General features: G+C 45.2%; 1 protein-coding gene across 1 annotated transcript; it reads right to left on the bottom strand.

The window, feature by feature from the left end:
- Window positions 1-12,130: 12,130 nt before the first annotated feature.
- LOC125506401 (phospholipase D beta 1-like) lies at window positions 12,131-16,062 on the bottom strand. Its single transcript, XM_048671220.1, has 10 exons — window positions 15,032-16,062; window positions 14,741-14,857; window positions 14,457-14,651; window positions 14,114-14,362; window positions 13,965-14,033; window positions 13,729-13,876; window positions 13,351-13,499; window positions 13,059-13,229; window positions 12,734-12,931; window positions 12,131-12,650 (listed from the first exon to the last, which is right to left on the bottom strand). The coding sequence occupies exons 1-10, from the start codon at window positions 15,935-15,937 to the stop codon at window positions 12,357-12,359; spliced, it is 2,496 nt and encodes an 831-aa protein (XP_048527177.1). The 5' UTR covers window positions 15,938-16,062; the 3' UTR covers window positions 12,131-12,356.
- Between the last annotated feature and the right edge of the window lie 1,670 nt (window positions 16,063-17,732).

Genomic DNA, 17,732 nt, shown 5'->3' with positions numbered 1-17,732 from the left:
AACGATTCCCAAGCTCTTCGTAATGCGGAAATTGACGAAGGTAGAAATCTAGAAAAACATCAAGTGTTGATGGTAGACAAGACCACTAGTTTCAAGAAAAGGGCAGAGGGAAGAAGGGGAACTTCAAGAAGAACAGCAAGCAAGTTGCTGCTCAAGTGAAGAAGCCCAAGTCTGGTCCTAAGCCTGAGACTAAGTGTTTCTACTGCAAAGGGACTGGTCACTGGAGCGGAACTACCCCAAGTGATTGGCAGATAAGAAGGATGGCAAAGTGAACATAAGTATATTTGATATACATGTTATTGATGTGTACTTTACTAGTGTTTATAGCAACCCCTCAGTATTTGATACTAGTTCAGTTGCTAAGATTAGTAACTCGAAACGGGAGTTGCAGAATAAACAGAAACTAGTTAAGGATGAAGTGACGATGTGTGTTGGAAGTGGTTCCAAGATTTATATGATCATCATCGCACACTCCCTATACTTTCGGGATTAGTGTTGAACCTGAATAAGTGTTATTTGGTGTTTGCGTTAAGCATGAATATGATTTGATCATGTTTATTGTAATACGGTTATTCATTTAAGTAAGAGAATAAATTGTTGTTCTGTTTACATGAATAAAACCTTATATAGTTACACACCCAATGAAAATAGTTCGTTGGATCTCGATCGTAGTGATACACATAATCATAAATATTGAAACCAAAAGATGCAAAGTTAATAATGATAGTGCAACTTATTTGTAGCACTGCCGTTTAGGTCATATTGGTGTAAAGCGCATGAAGAAACTCCATGCTGATGGGATTTTGGAATCACTTGATTATGAATCACTTGATGCTTGCGAACCATGCCTCATGGGCAAGATGACTAAGACTCCGTTCTCCGGAGCGAGCAACTGACTTATTAGAAAAAATACATACTAATGTATGCCGTCCGATGAGTGTTAAGGCTCATGGCAAGTATCGTTATTTTCTAAACTTCACAGATGATTTGAGCAGATATGGGTATATCTACTTGATGAAACATAAGTCTGAAACATTTGAAAAGTTCAAAGAATTTCAGAGTGAAGTGGAAAATCATCGTGACAAGAAAATAAAGTTTCTACGATCTGATCACAGAGACAAATATTTGAGTTATGAGTTTGGTCTTCAATTAAAAACAATGTGGAATAGTTTCACAAACTCATGCCACATGGAACACCACAGCATAATGGTGTGTCCGAACGTCATAACCGTACTTTATTGGATATAGTGCAATCTATGATGTCTCTTACCGATCTACCACTATCGTTTTGGGGTTATGCATTAGAGACAGCTGCATTCACATTAAAAGGGCACCATCTAAATCTGTTGAGACGACACCGTATGAACTGTGGTTTGGCAAGAAACCAAAGTTGTCGTTTCTTAAAGTTTGGGGTTGCAATGCTTATGTGAAAAAGTTTCATCCTGATAAGCTCAAACCCAAATCGGAAAAGTGTGTCTTCATAGGATACCCAAAAAGTTACTATTAGGTACACCTTCTATCACAGATCCAAAGGCAAGACATTCGTTGCTAAGAATGGATCCTTTCTAGAGAAGGAGGTTCTCTCGAAAGAAGTGAGTGGGAGGAAAGTAGAAACTTGATAAGGTAATTATACCTTCTCCCTTATTGGAAAGTAGTTCATCACAGAAATCTGTTCCTGTGACTACTACACCAATTAGTGAGGAAGCTAATGATGATGATCATGTAACTTCAGATCAAGTTACTACCGAATCTCGTAGGTAAACCAGAGTGAGATCCGCACCAGAGTGGTACGGTAATCCTGTTCTGGAGGTCATGCTACTTGACCATGACGAACCTACGAACTATGAAGAAGCGATGGTGAGCCCAGATTCCGCAAAATGGCTTGAGGCCATGAAATCTGAGATGGGATCCATGTATGAGAACAAAGTATGGACTTTGGTTGACTTGCCCGATGATCGGCAAGCAATTGAGAATAAATGGATCTTCAAGAGGAAAACGGACACTGATAGTAGTGTTACTATCTACAAAGCTAGAATTGTCGCAAAAGGTTTTCGACAAGTTCAAGGTGTTGACTATGATGAGAGTTTCTCACTCGTATATATGCTTAAGTCTGTCCGAATCATGTTAGCAATTGCCGCATTTTATGAAATCTGGCAAATGGATAAACAAAACTGCATTCCTTAAAAGATTTATTAAAGAAGAGTTGTATATGATACAACCAGAAGGTTTTGTCAATCCTAAAGGTGCTAACAAAATATGCAAGCTCCAGCGATCTATCTATGGACTGGTGCAAGCATCTCGGAGTTGGAATATACGCTTTGATAAGTTGATCAAAGCATATAGTTTTATACAGACTTGCGGTGAAGCCTGTATTTACAAGAAAGTGAGTAGGAGCACTACAGCATTTCTGATAAGTATATGTGTATGACATATTGTTAATCGGAAATAATGTAGAATTATTCTGCAAAGCATAAAGGAGTGTTTGAAAGGAATTTTCCAAAGAAAGACCTCGGTGAAGTTTCTTACATATTGAGCATTAAGATCTATAGAGATAGATCAAGACGCTTGATAAGGTTTTTCAATAAATACATACCTTGACAAGATTTTGAAGTAGTTCAAAATGGAACTATCAAAGAAAGAGTTTCTTACCTATGTTACAAGGTGTGAAATTGAGTAAGACTCAAAGCCCGACCACGGCAGAAGATAGAAAGAGAATGAAAGTCATTCCCTATGCCTCAGTCATAGGTTCTATAAAGTATGCCATGCTGTGTACCAGATCTATTGTATACCATACACTGTGTTAAGAGAGGGAGTACAATAGTGATCTAAGAGTAGATCAATGGACAGCGGTCAAAATTATCCTTACTGGAATAAGGATATGTTTCTCGATTACGGAGGTGACAAAAGGTTCGTCGTAAAGGGTTACGTCGATGCAAGCTTTGACACTGATCCAGATGACTCTAAGTCTCAATCTGGATACATATTGAAAGTGGGAGCAATTAGCTAGAGTAGCTCCATGCAGAGCATTGTTGACATAGAAATTTGCAAAATACATGCGGATCTGAATGTGGCAGACCCGTTGACTAAACTTCTCTCACAAGCAAAACATGATCACTTTTTGGGTCTTAATCACATAGCGATGTGAACTAGATTATTGAATCTAGTAAACCCTTTGGGTGTTAGTCACATGGAGATGTGAACCAATCACATAAAGATGTGAACTATTGGTGTTAATCACATAGCGATGTGAACTAGATTATTGACTCTAGTGCAAGTGGGATACTGAAAGAAATATGCCCTAGAGGCAATAATAAAGTTATTGTTTATTTCCTTATTTCATGATAAATGTTTATTATTCATGCTAGAATTGTATTAACCGGAAACATAATACATGTGTGAATACATAAACAAACAGAGTGTCACTAGTATGCCTCTACTTGACTAGCTCGTTAATCAAAGATGGTTATGTTTCCTAACCATGGACAAAGAGTTGTTATTTGATTAACGGAATCACATCATTAGATGAATGATCTGATTGACATGACCCATTCCATTAGCTTAGCACCCGATCGTTTAGTATGTTGCTATTGCTTTCTTCATGACTTATACATGTTCCTATGACTATGAGATTATGCAACTCCCGTTTGCCGGAGGAACACTTTGTGTGCTACCAAACGTCACAACGTAACTGGGTGATTATAAAGGAGCTCTACAGGTGTCTCCAAAGGTACATGTTGGGTTGGCGTACTTCGAGATTAGGATTTGTCACTCCGATTGTCGGAGAGGTATCTCTGGGCCCTCTCGGTAATGCACATCACTTAAGCCTTGCAAGCATTGCAACTAATGATTTATGCGGGATGATGTATTACAGAACGAGTAAAGAGACTTGCCGGTAACGAGATTGAACTAGGTATTTGGAATACCGACGATCGAATCTCGGGCAAGTAACATACCGATGACAAAGGGAACAACGTATGTTGTTATGCGGTCTGACCGATAAAGATCTTCGTAGAATATGTAGGAGCCAATATGAGCATCCAGGTTCCGCTATTGGTTATTGACCGGAGACATTTCTCGGTCATGTCTACATTGTTCTCGAACCCGTAGGGTCCGCACGCTTAAGGTTACGATGACAGTTATATTATGAGTTTATGCATTTTGATGTACCGAAGTTTGTTCGGAGTCCCGGATGTGATCACGGACATGACGAGGAGTCTCGAAATGGTCGAGACATAAAGATTGATATATTGGAAGCCTATGTTTGGATTCGAAAGTGTTCCGGGTGAAATCGGGATTTTACCGGAGTACCGGGAGGTTACCGGAACCCCCCGGGAGCTAGATGGGCCATAGTGGGCCTTAGTGGAAAAGAGAAGGGGCTGCCCAAAGTGGGCTGCGCGCCCCTCCCCTCCCTTGGTCCGAATAGGACAAGGAGAGGGGGCCGGCCACCCTCTCTCTCTTCCCCCCATCCGCGAATCCTATTCCAACTAGGATTGGGGGGGGGGAATCCTACTCCCAGAGGGAGTAGGACTCTCCTGGAGCGCCTCTCCTAGGCCGGCCGCACCCCCTCCCTTTAGTCCTTTATATACGGAGGCAGGGGCACCCCAGAAAGACACAAGTTGATCCACGTGATCTTATTCTTAGCCGTGTGCGGTGCCCCCTTCCACCATAGTCCTCGATAATATTGTAGCGGAGTTTAGGCGAAGCCCTGCTGCAGTAGTACATCAAGATCATCACCACGCCGTCGTGCTGACGGAACTCTTCCCCGACACTTTGCTGGATCGGAGTCCGGGGATCGTCATCGAGCTGAACATGTTCTAGAACTCAGAGGTGCCGTAGTTTCGGTGCTTGATCGGTCGGGCCGTGAAGACGTACGACTGCATCAACCAAACGCTTCCGTTGCGATCTATAAGGTACATAGATCATACTCTCACCTCTCGTTGCTATGCATCACTATGATCTTGCGTGAGCATAGGAAATTTTTTGAAATTACTACGAAACCCAACAACGGGATCATGCATTATGGTACGAGTAAATTGACTTGCCGGTAACGAGATTGAACAAGGTATTGGGATACCGACGATCGAGTCTCGGATAAGTAACGTACCGATTGACAAAGGGAATTGTATACGGGATTGATTAAGTCCTCGACATCGTGGTTCATCCGATGAGATCATCGAGGAGCATGTGGGAGCCAACATGGGTATCCAGATCTCGCTGTTGGTTATTAACCGGAGAGGCGTCTCGATCATGTCTGCGTGTCTCCCGAACCCGTAGGGTCTACACACTTAAGGTTCGGTGACGCTAGGGTTGTAGAGATATTAGTATGCAGTAACCCTAAAGTTGTTCGGAGTCCCGGATGAGATCCCGGACGTCACGAGGAGTTCCGGAATGGTCCAGAGGTAAAGATTTATGTATAGAAAGTCCAGTTTCGGCCAGCGGGAAGGTTTCGGGTGTTACCGGTATTGTACCAGGACCACCGGAAGGGTCCCGGGGGTCCACCGGATGGGGCCACCTATCCCGGAGGGCCCCATGGGCTGAAGTGGTGTGGGAACCAGCCCCTGATGGGCTGGTGCGCCCCACCCAAGGACCCAAGGCGCCTAGGGTTGGAAACCCTAGGGGGCGTTGCCCCCCGAGGGGGCATGCGCCCCCTGGTTGGAAACCCTAAGGGGGCCGTTGCCCCCAGGGGCCGCCCCCCCCCCTTTTAGATGGGATCTCCAAGGGGGCATGCGCCCCCCCCTAGCCCCTATATATAGTGGAAGGGAGGGAGGGCAGCCGCACCTTGCTCTTGGCGTCTCCCTCTCCCTCCGTAACACCTCTCCTCCCGCTTGTGCTTGGCGAAACCCTGCCGGGATCCTACTGCATCCACCACCACGCCGTCGTGCTGCTGGATCTTCATCAACCTCTCCTTCCCCCTTGCTGGATCAAGAAGGAGGAGACGTCTTCCCAACCGTACGTGTGTTGAACGCGGAGGTGCTGTCCGTTCGGCACTTGGTCATCGGTGATTTGCATCACGGCGAGTACGACTCCATCATCCCCGTTCACTTGAACGCTTCCGCTCGCGATCTACAAGGGTATGTAGATGCACTCCTATTCCCCTCGTTGCTAGAATACTCCATAGATTGATCTTGGTGATGCATAGAAATTTTTTTAATTTCTGCTACGATCCCCAACAAGTCCTTTCAAACACCTAAATGTCAATACTAAAAGGTTTAAATTTGCCATAGTCATGATTTAACCCTTCTCACATGTATGCATGTTTGTAGGATTTCTATACATGCGTTGAGGGTCAGAAGGATCGTGCAAATGTGGTGGTTGAGAATATTGCCAAGAAACTAGTCCATGACATGCACTATGAGAAGCGCGTCCGGATAGTGGTCAAGTATCACACGAACTATCTCAACCAGAAGATTTCCAAACAGGAGGCCCGAGGGAAGCATCTTTCACGGGACAATTACTTCAAGGAAAGTGACGATGGATGCTTGTTATTCCCTACATTACCGCAAAATTAGAATCCTTACTAAGATGTATTTGTTTAATTTACAAGTGATTCCTCGGTGCTGCGCTGACAAACGTCCGTGCTGGGAGAAGATCGTCGAACGGTGGACAGATCCAGGGTGGCAGGATGAACACGAAGAAATATTTGAACGACATAAGTTGATGGGTTGTGCAGGACACCGTCAAGGAAACCTCACCATCCCAGGTGTCGTCTCAAAACATGTAGGCAACCACATCATTTTCTTTTCATTGTGTTCTCTTTCATTTGTGAGCATTCCCTTGATTGTTTGGATTGCTTTCTTTTACAGAAAGAAGACACTGGCAAGGATATCACTTACTTTGAGGCATGGGCCATCAAACGTACCAAAGACGACAAGGACAAGGACCCTCTCCACCCGGAGAGGGACTGGATCAGCTCTAGAGCCCGGTCAGATGGAGAGAACTACACCAAAAAATTGAAGGAGACGTATGGGCCTGACGCTGATCCTCACATGCTACCGTTTGACCCTCTTGTGGCCATTACCGTGGCAGGAGGTAGACCGAATGGCCCGATGGCGGTTCACCTTGATTCTATCATAACCTCCTCCCTTCCGAGAGTCAACGCGCTCCATGCTATGAGTATTGGCTCTACTCCTACCGTAGAGCGTCACATACCACATTCCGTGAGCATTATTGGGATATTCAGGCCAGTGCTTCTTCATTGATCCTTCATGGTCCTGCATATTTGCATTTCAACATGAATGACATTTGCATTACCATATTGTAGACTCGACTGATTGACACCGAGAAAGAACGAGATGAAAACCGGGCCAAGCCAAAGGCACAAGATGATCTAGTGAAGTCTTTACAACGTATGGTGTCCAATCTTTATTCCATGCAAGGCCAACCAGTGCCAGAGATGCCACCGACGCCAGAGTGGAACATTGTGAGTTTCGTTCAAGCTATTTCTATCACCATTTTCGGAATTACCATATGCATTCATCTCACTATTGGATCAATCCATCATAGCTCAACCCAACACAAGGGTCGAACAATGTTCCGGTAGTTCCACCTCAAGTTGGTGGAGTTGGGGCAGCAAACGGAATGACGCCTTCTAATGTTGATGTTATCACTCTGATCTCCAAAATCGCGTGAACTTCATGTTATGTTCTGTTTGAAACTGTTCCTGGTATGTGCTTGAGAACTCTTGCATCTTGAGACTTGTAAACTTGTGGTACTCGAGTGTCTTGACTACTATTTCATATTTTAGGCACTATTGCTTTTATGTGGAATGGTATTCAGAATCATTGCTTTTTTTGTTCAATGATGCCTATATGTCACATGTTCTATGTGTGATTAACTATATGTTGCTGATGTATATGTTTCGCTGTAGGAAAGAAACAAAAATGAAAAAGGGTGTGAAACTGGACCAGCATGCACCCATTACCGAGGGTGCCTCTCGGTAAAGACTATGAAACTGGACCAGCATGCACCCTTTACCGAGAGGCATCTCGGTAAAACTGTACCAACCAGTAGAACCTGGCACTTTTACCGAGAGACCTCTCGGTAAACAATAATAACCTGTAGTGCTCCTGAGAACTTTACCGAGAGGCCTCTCGGTAAAGGTAAAAGGATTGCCGACGGTGGCGCTCGGCAAAGTATGGACATGGCTTTTAGGACAAGTGACGTGGCCTTCCCCTATTCGCTTAGTTTGCCGAGGGCTGCACTCGGCACAGATAGAGTTTGCCGACGGTGGCTCTTGGCAAAGTTGGCCCTCGGCCTGTTCTCTCGGTCCCACGGGTCAGGAGATGACGCGTGTCAGCCTCCTATTCGCTCTCTTTGCCGAGAGGGGCTCTCGGCAAAGTTGGCCCTCGGCCTGTTCAACTGGTCCCACATGTCAGGAGCTGACACGTGTCGACCTCCTATTCGCTCTCTTTGCTGAGAGGGGCTCTCGGCAAAGTTGGCCCTTGGCCTATTCAACTGGTCCCACATGCCAGGAGCTGACACGTGTTGACCTCCTATTCACGCTCTTTGCCGAGAGGGGCTCTCGGCAAAGTTGGCCCTCGGCCTGTTCACCTGGTCCCACATGTCAGGAGCTAACACGTGTCGACCTCCTATTCACTCTCTTTGCCGAGAGGGGCTCTCGGCAAAGTTGGCCCTCAGCCTGTTCACCTGGTCCCACATGTCAGGAGCTGACACGTGTCGACCTGCTACTGGCTCACTTTGCCAAGTGGGGCTCTCAGCAAAGTTGGCCCTCGGCCTGTTCTCCTGGTCCCACATGTCAGGAGCTGACACGAGTCAACCTGCTACTGGCTCTCTTTGCTGAGTGGGGCTCTTGGCAAAGTTGGCCAACGTGGCAACCGCCGAACCCATCTGTTATCCACTAGCTACTTTATTTTGTCGAGCTGTACTGTTTAGCTCTCGGCAAAGTCTTTGTCGAGTGCCCGTGTTCTGGCTCTCGGTAAATTCCTGTTTGCCGGAGAGGTGTACACCGGGTGGCTTTTGCCGAGGGTGACACTCGGCAAAGGATTTGCCGCCGGTTTTCGGCCCTTTGCCGAGTGTCCGTGGCACCCGACGTACAACAGAATTCCAGTAGTGATAGTCACTTTGGTGATGTCATATCCTTTGATTCTACATACACCACTAATCAGTACAACATGATATTCGCATCATTTACCGGGGTTAATCATCACTTACAAAGTGTATTTTTTGCTGCTGCATTCTTATCAAATGAGAAGGATGAGTCATACATTTGGTTATTTGAGACCTTCTTAAGAGCAATGGGAGGGATAGCACCTAGACTCATCATAACCGATGAAGCCACTAGCATCAAGAATGGTATTGACGAAGTTCTTCCAACCATCGTTCATAGGTTGTGCATGTGGCATATAATGGAAAAGGTTCCTGAAAAAGTTGGACCTGTGATTAGAGAAGATTCTCAATTTTGGACGAGATTGAACTCATGTGTTTGGGGTTCGGAAACTTCAACAGTCACAATGGAATTCCATCATTACAGATTTTGGGTTGGAGGAAAATGAGTGGTTGAGTAAAAGGTTTAGCATTCAAGATAAATGGATACCAGCGTACTTTATGGATATACCTCTAGCCAGCATTCTCCGAACCACTTCAAGATCAGAAAGTGCAAATTCCTTTTTTAACCGCTTCATTCATCGAAGGCTCGCTTTTGTTGAGTTTTGGCTTAGGTTTGACACAGCTTTGGAATGCCAACGTGAGGAAGAATTAATGGCAGACAACAGAAGCATACATACCACCCTGCAACTATTTACGCCATGGACAATGGAGAAACAAGGTAGTGAGGTATTCACATATGAGGTGTTCGAGAAATTTCAGCTACAGGTTATTGCTGCTAGAGACCATTGTTGTGTTCAGAATATTACACAAGGTGTGGGGGTAAAAAATGTGACCCTGAGAGGTCGGTCTGGTAAGATTAGGGAGGTTTGCTATGACATTGGAAGCATGACAGCAAATTGTTCGTGCAAGTTATTTGAGTCACTCGGTATTCCATGTCGCCATATTATCCAAGTTTTGAGGATTGAAAACCAAAATGAGCTTCCTAGCTACTACATTATGAAAAGATGGCAGAAAAGGTGCAAAAGGTAAAAATAATAAGGCATGCCAACCGATTTCTTATTGTTATTCCAAAATCATATGACTAGCAACATTCTTTTGTTTTGCAGGGAGAATGTTTATGATGAACAGGGGAACCTACTAGAAGAAAAGCCCATGGATTCATTTGATGCGGCCACAAGAAAGAAGATTTCAGTTGTACGAGATAAGATGGAAGAGCTTATTCAAAAGGCGAAACATTCAGATGAAGCATTGGACTTCTTAACATCAAGTGTGATGAACATTGCGGCGCCTTTGGGCCAAATGATCCCTGAAGCCACCCAAAGCACTAGGCAAGAGGAAATGAGGCTTTTATTGGTTGCAATATTCCCACTGAAGTTCATATTCATCCGCCGACTGATGTTCGTACCGTGGGGAGATGCAAAAGAATAAAGCGAGGAAAGGAGATCAAGGAGGGGGGTCAAAAAAATAAGGACAGAGAAGGCAAGGCAAAGGTCGCACGCTTGTGCAAGGCGTGCAAAGCAAATGGTATTTCATGATAGTCGTAATTGTCCAGGCAAAAAAGGGAAAGGGAGTGTGACTGTGCAAGATATGCAGCCAAATGGTGCCTCCTGATACAGTCCAAGCAAAGAATGATTTTATCTATATTATCATGCACACTCTGATGTACTGAATTATGTAATGGATGAGAATTTGCGTCGTGTCAAATTAAAGTTGACTTGATTTCTGAGAAGTTTAATGCTTGTCAAATTGCTACAGAATATCAAACATATTTATCTACTTCAGACATTTTTATCAGCTATGCAAGCATGATTAAATTTATTTTTAGTATTAAAACTTGTACTGTGGCAATACTGCATGTTTATTTCCTCCTTATTTTTTTTATCAGACTTGCATTGTCCAGTAGCACACAATGAAGTTTGTAGGTGTTCAGAAAACTTATGATGGTGAACTTTGCTTATAGCTTTGATCCCAAAACTGCATAGCCATCCCAGACCACTTCTGTACTTTAAAGCTTTACTGAAATGGTCACCTGTTTTACTAACGCATAACTGAATAAGTCACTAGCCTTCTTGGCAACAGCAAAGAGAACTCTTTTTTTTTTACCAAATGCCAAGCAAACTAACAGGAAAAAGCTCAACCAAAGCCTCTGATGTGAACCTGCCATTGCCATTCATTATGCTGCAAAAATTGATACAGTTTACTGCTACGGTCTTTTGCACTAGTACATGTTAGTCAGCCGGATCGCAGCATCTAGCAGTCGGGGTACTCTTGGTTAAAAGGCTTTGGGGGGTTTTCTGTGAATTAAGATGGTTGTTAGATTACAGAGCGGGCGGCTAAACGTAATTAGTCCCTAGGCTCGTGTGATGCTCGGGATTAAGATCGTGGGGCTGAAATGGAACGGCTACACGGATACACGAACTAGGTAGGATTCACCAAATATGTTGCCTTCAAACTATTCTAACCTGTGCTTTCAAGTAAACTAACATGTCCTTCCCCATCCCCTAGAAAAACATGTGCTTCCACGGTATGCTTCACTTTCGAGGAAGCACAAATGTGCTTCATGCAGAAGCACATGTGTGGTTGAATTTTTGGGGAAGCACAACTATGTTGATGGGTCTAAACTGTTTGACGTTCGATTTGCTGATCTAGATTCAAACATTTTTTCACTTACATATGTGAGCTATTTAAAAAAAACTGCCCACAGTCTACCATTTCGGTCTCTGATTATTTGATCCATGCTTTAAAAAAATTACCCAAAGTAAGATCTTTTTTTCGAAGTGTGTCCGATTCAGGAACTGTTTTTGCCATCCTCTTGGTCTTGACGTGCTCTTCGATACATGATCAATGTGGAATATGTTTTGAAATTTTCATTTATGGAAACTCGAATGAAACGGCTTTGTAAGCAATGTGTAAATGTTAACCACATTTGGCGAAATGCTCAAGCATTCACAAAATCATGCGAAATATATCTAAATATTATTGGAAAACTTAACGCGGCCAAAGGAAATGAACCGTGGAACTTGTTTGAAATCGCGTATTTCAAAACAGAAAAACAAACGTGTTGAAAACATTTTTTCCCTGGAAGTATGTTCAGCTCAGCAAACACTGCTCAAGCATGCGTGAAAATATTGTGAAGAAACCCATGCGAACATACGTTTTTTTTACCGGAGAAAGAGCATAAAACTGCGGGAAGCACTACATATGACTGAGTTGTCTCTCTCTTTGCATCTGGACCACTAATTTGTTAATCGTGCGTCTATGAATGCTTAGTGCCCTACTAGTAGAAGAGATCATATGGTGAGGTTCTCCTGGATGCCGGAGAAGGAGCCGCAGATGTTGCCGCCGACGTCCGGGAAGGCGGCGCACCCCTGCAGCGGCCCGACCTTGCCGTTCCACTCGACGGCGACGGGGTACCTGATGAGGTGCCCCCGCATCTCGGTCACCTCCTCCGCCACGAACCGCTTCCAGTTGGCGTCCCCGATGCCCCGCACCCGCCGCACGCACTCCAGCGTGTCCGGCCGCTCGAAGCTCGCCTCCACGCCCCCGATGTGCTCCGCCCACAGCGACATCCTGTACCCGTATATCTGCAGCGACATTCCAGTTCGTCAGTCGTTGTAGATTTATGATGATGAGGTGAGGGAATGGATTTGGTTGGCTGGCTGGTTGCCTGTCCGCGGGGAGCGGAGAACATGTTGGACCAGGTGTAGTGGGGCTGGTACGCGCCCATGGCGATCTCGGTGTCCCTCGTCCCCTCCATGGACCTCTGGTTGATGTTGGCCGACCCGATGATCACGTACTCGTCGTCCACGATCATGCCCTTGGAGTGCACGTACACCATGAACCTCCTGTTCTTCCTAGCTTGGTCCTGAACCATCACAAAGACAGGTCTGATCGAGTACTGCTACTGCGTAATCTTTCAGAAAGAGTGGCTCCTGGTAGTGCTGCCATTGCTACAGAATTTCAGCTGCTTGCAATCCCTGATTCTCACTCACCTGAGGGTTGGTGGGTGAAAATGCATCGGCGAAAGCGTTGGCATTTTCCACCGCTTCTCGGTTGCCGAGGCAGAAGAAATTCAGGTAGTCCTGTGGGTCATATGAACCATTCAGTCCCGTGTCTTTCAGTGCCTTGTAGATTATCTCGTACATCATCTGCATCGTTTTTTTCTGCATTGGCCAGGACGACACATATGAATAGAAGCAGCTATACTTCAAACTTGACAGAGCATAATGAAGGTTAGTAGAAGCTGCTATGCTTTAGAGACATTGAGAGAGATAAAGAACCTACCTGCCAGTAAAGAATTCTCTGTGTAGGAGCACCGGTTGGGTTGCCTTCAGGCCACATCGGAATTATTATGTAGGCCGAAAATCTCTCGTTCGCGTAGATCTTGTTAGCAATTTTCAGGGCTACCTCGATCGGTATTAAATTATTCGCGCCTGCAAGAAAACGAATTTCAGAGTCCGGGGCTGCCAGAAATTTAAGTACCGGGCATATTTGTTGCTGGCATGATGTGGGAAATTAAGGTATCAGTTTTTTTTTTAATTTGGTGACCTGCACTAGTTCATCAAGAACAAAGAGATAGCAAAGTCGACACTAAAGACTAAACAAGACAACCTAGCATGCCATTAAGATCAACTGAAAGAAACTGTACTAGTCCTTGCTTACCAAGATCTCTATGTGAATCCCATTGAAATGAAGAGCCAAGGAAATACTGATTTTCAATATAGATGAAGTGTTGGGCTGCTCGGATGGCAGTAACGTAGGCTGTGTGTATGCTCATATCGATTAGTACATTTTTCCCGCAAACAAGATTCTGTCAAGAAAGCAAAAGTTGTCTATCAGGTAAAACAAATGGAGCTCTCAATACAGTTATGGTCAGGTGAAAACTGTATTTCAGTTACCTGAATGGTTGCTTCTCGTGGATCCTTTGGAAAAGCCTTGACGGAGTTCGAGTCGATCGATCGGAAAATCTGCAATCCAACGTAAAACTGTTCAATGTTTCGACAGACGACTTTGGTTGGAAACTCTGGAATACTATGGAAGATCTTACCTGAACATCCCATCTCTCTGTGTCATTGTCATTGGAGTATACATCGTCGTCAATAGCTGCCATCTCGGATATCTTTTCGATCCAGAGCAACGTGTCATTACATGATTTGGACAATTTCTTGGACCCGTGGCGCTTGGATGATTTTGACCAACGCTCCTCAAAGTTCTTCAGGACATCGAATGCTGCCGGGCCATCGATCTTGGAATGCAAATCATGCCATGGTTCTCTCGGCCCACGCTCATCAGTTACCTGCATCGAGACAAGCGGCCCATTAGGCTATCAAATGTAGAATTGATACATGAAAACCTCCAGCAGAGTTCAGATCATATTCAGGAGTTCTCACCGCGAAGTTTGGGTTGTAATAATCCTCCTTGTGCACTGTGTGAAGAGTGTGAAACAGATTGTGCCTTGGAGTGTCATATCTCCCACCACATAGATCAAGGCCTCCGACGAAAGCGACTATCTTCCGTTTACCATTGCCGGCATCGGCGTCGACGATCACCGTTTTCTGATGGTGGGTAAAAATAGTTCCTGTCTCCTGGTTTCCAATGGTTGCCATCATCAGCTCATTGCCCATAAAGATAATATCTAAGTAAGTTTATTTCCTCGGATGAAATGAAATACAACCTTTTGCTTAACCCAGCTGTGCCTTTTCCCGGCAGATCGTGAGCAGAGCAGTATCTGAACCGAAGAATGCTTGAAAAATCTACGTGTCTCCTCATCTCGTGTGCCCATGTAACCTTCCTACATATGACCATGGCATGTCATAATTTACATATGCAAAGTATTCTTATCACTTCATTCAAATTCATCAAAGCCAACGATGAAATTTGAGCAGAATTCGGATAAATGACATGAACATATATAAATTGTAGATTCTGCAGCATTTTAATTAAATCGACATCTGAATTCAGTTACCATCTGGATGCCAAGGACGCTTCTGGACGTGGGATCGTCCCAGACGAGCAGCAGCACCCGGACCCCCTCCTGCGACTTCTTCTTGAGCAGATCACCCAGCGGCCGCGCCTTGTCGCCGTCGCGCACCAGGTGGATCGTGTGGAACACCGACCACCCGGTGATGTAGATGAGATGCTTCGCCTGCGACATGGCGTCGTACACGTCGTGCCAGCACTGCCCGTGCCGGTAGAGCTCCCCGTTCCCGAGCCGGATCTCCGGCAGGCACTGCCCGTCGCCGGGCACGTGCGCGTCCTGGTACAGCGTCACCCGCCCGCCGCGCCGGAGCGGGAAGTAGGTGTTGGGCACGCCGGGGAAGTCCGGGCCCGGCGTCACGCCGTGGCTGTACATGGTGAGCCTCGCCACGGGCACGTACTGCACCGACATCCGCAGCGTCGCGCCCGGAGCGCACGGCTTCCCGGACGGCTCCAGCACCGGGTACACGCCGTCCACGCGGTCGCCGGCCAGGAGGGACTCGGCGGGGACCGCCACGGCGCCGATGAGCTCCGCCCCGATCACGTCGCTGTCCTTGACGACGAAGCTCACGGCGGCGGCCTCGTGCGCCACGGGCACCAGGAAGTGCTGCCGCCACTTGGGGTTCTCGTCGTCCTGGATCACGTGGGTGCGCGCCACCGTGGCGGAGCCGACCAGCACGGTGACGTAGGGGTCGCTGGTGGACTTGGCGCCGGGGTCGGAGGTGCAGCTCTTGAGGAGGCCGCCCATGGTGTTGGACAGGATGTCCTTGTTGGGGAGGTTGCACGCCTCGTCGATCCAGATGTCCAGGCTGCCGTGGAGCAGCACCGCCCGGTGGTTAGACGACGTCGACGCCAGCAGCGCCGCCGTCGTCCGGCAGTCCTCGTCGTCCGACATCGCCGCCGCTGCTGCTGGATCGATCGCCCGCGCGCGCACGACGATCGATCTGTGTCTCGATTCCTACGCACGTCTAGCCTACGGATCGGTTGGTGGTCTCGCGTTGTTGCCGCGATGATCCCCTAGTCGCTGCGCACGCGTCTGCATGTGCCGGCACCGCGACCGCGTCTGCATGCAGCATGGTCTCTCCTTCTCCCTGTTGTTCGGGGAAAAGAATTCTATGAGACCAGGTCTCACGCGAGATCCATCCTGATGAATGACATGTAGCATTCACAAATCACAAAGTATCCTCCACTCCCTACTTAAAATCAGGGAGGAGAGAGATTAGATGCTTTGTGATTTGTGAATGCCACATGTCATCCATCAGGACGGGGTTTCACCTGCTAACCGTGAGACCTGGTCTCATAATTTTTTTCCGTTGTTCAGTGCTGGTGGCAGATCGCTAGCTGCTTCCCCTGAAATGCAGGGGAGGTTTTTTTTTCTTTTCTTTTGTTGGAAACATACTAATTCCTTATGTCTCCCAAAACATTGCCACATTTCGATTTCTTGTGTCTCCCAAAACATTGCCACATAGAAATATACTACAAGATGATTAATCTTAGGACCCGAATATCGAGCGACCGTCAGATTTTTAGGCATAGCAAGTTGAATGTTTTTCATGGCAAATTTTTTTGTCAAGGATTGCATGTTTAATTGACGAGTATGGCAAATCCGCGTGAGTTATTTTTCTTTTTTTTTCTAGAAAATTGCTGGACTTGCAAACTAAATTTGACATCATCGTGTCAATAAAAATTGCCATGAAAAACTTTAGATAAAACATAAACAGCATGCAGAAGAAAAAGAAAAAGAAAAAAAAAGATAACGAACTCGATGAAGATAAAACTTGAAAAGAGCTTTGTCAAAGGATCCTTCATCACCAGAAAGTTCCTGAAAAATAGAAAAAAAAAGAGAGAAAAATAACTACTGTAGACATTGGACACGATCCATCTTTCGCAAAGTCATTAGGCACGAATGGTTTACCAATAGAATCTGCACACTCGAAAGATGATACTAACGAAACATCCTGGTGAGAGACTTTCCGAAGCTTACCCATTAAACTAAACCGATAAATTACAGAGTTAAAACATGAACATTACACTACAAATTAGGAGCAAAAAATACATTATATATATATAAGCAAGGCAATTACAGTGTAAAACTAGGGGTACGCTGTAATTCTTGGGAAGACAACACTGGAAACAAGACACATAGTTCATAAAATAAGCATGAGAACAATCACCAAATAACGAAGCCAAAAATTCCTGAATTACATAACTGAATCAAGAAAAATACACTGTAAAAAAGGGGAAAATACACTGTAAAATACATGTAGAAACCATGAATTATTTGGAAAATTACACTGCAACCAAGACACATAGTTGAGAATAGAAGCCAAAGAAATTCAGAAATTACATAACTGAAACATTAAAAGTACATTGTAAATAAGGGCAAGAACACACTGTAAAATACATATAATTACACAGTAACTCTGGCACAAATTACACAGAAATTCTAAACTGAAACTATGGGATAAATTGCACTGAAACTTGGGGCAAATTACACTGTAAATGATACAGAAACTGTAGAGTGAATTACACAGTAACTCCGGGACAAATTACACAGTAAATCTAGTGTATATTACACTGAAACTATGGGGTGAATTACACAGTAACTCTGGAGCAAATTACATAGTAATTCTAGTGTATATTATGCTGAAACTATGGGGTTACACAGCAACTCTGAGATGCACTCTAAA

This window comes from Triticum urartu, chromosome 5 (assembly GCF_003073215.2).
Source record: "Triticum urartu cultivar G1812 chromosome 5, Tu2.1, whole genome shotgun sequence".
In the NCBI taxonomy this organism is placed as follows: domain Eukaryota; kingdom Viridiplantae; phylum Streptophyta; class Magnoliopsida; order Poales; family Poaceae; genus Triticum; species Triticum urartu.
The sequence above is the reverse complement of the archived record's forward strand: the minus strand, read 5'-3'. Positions and strand labels throughout refer to the sequence as shown.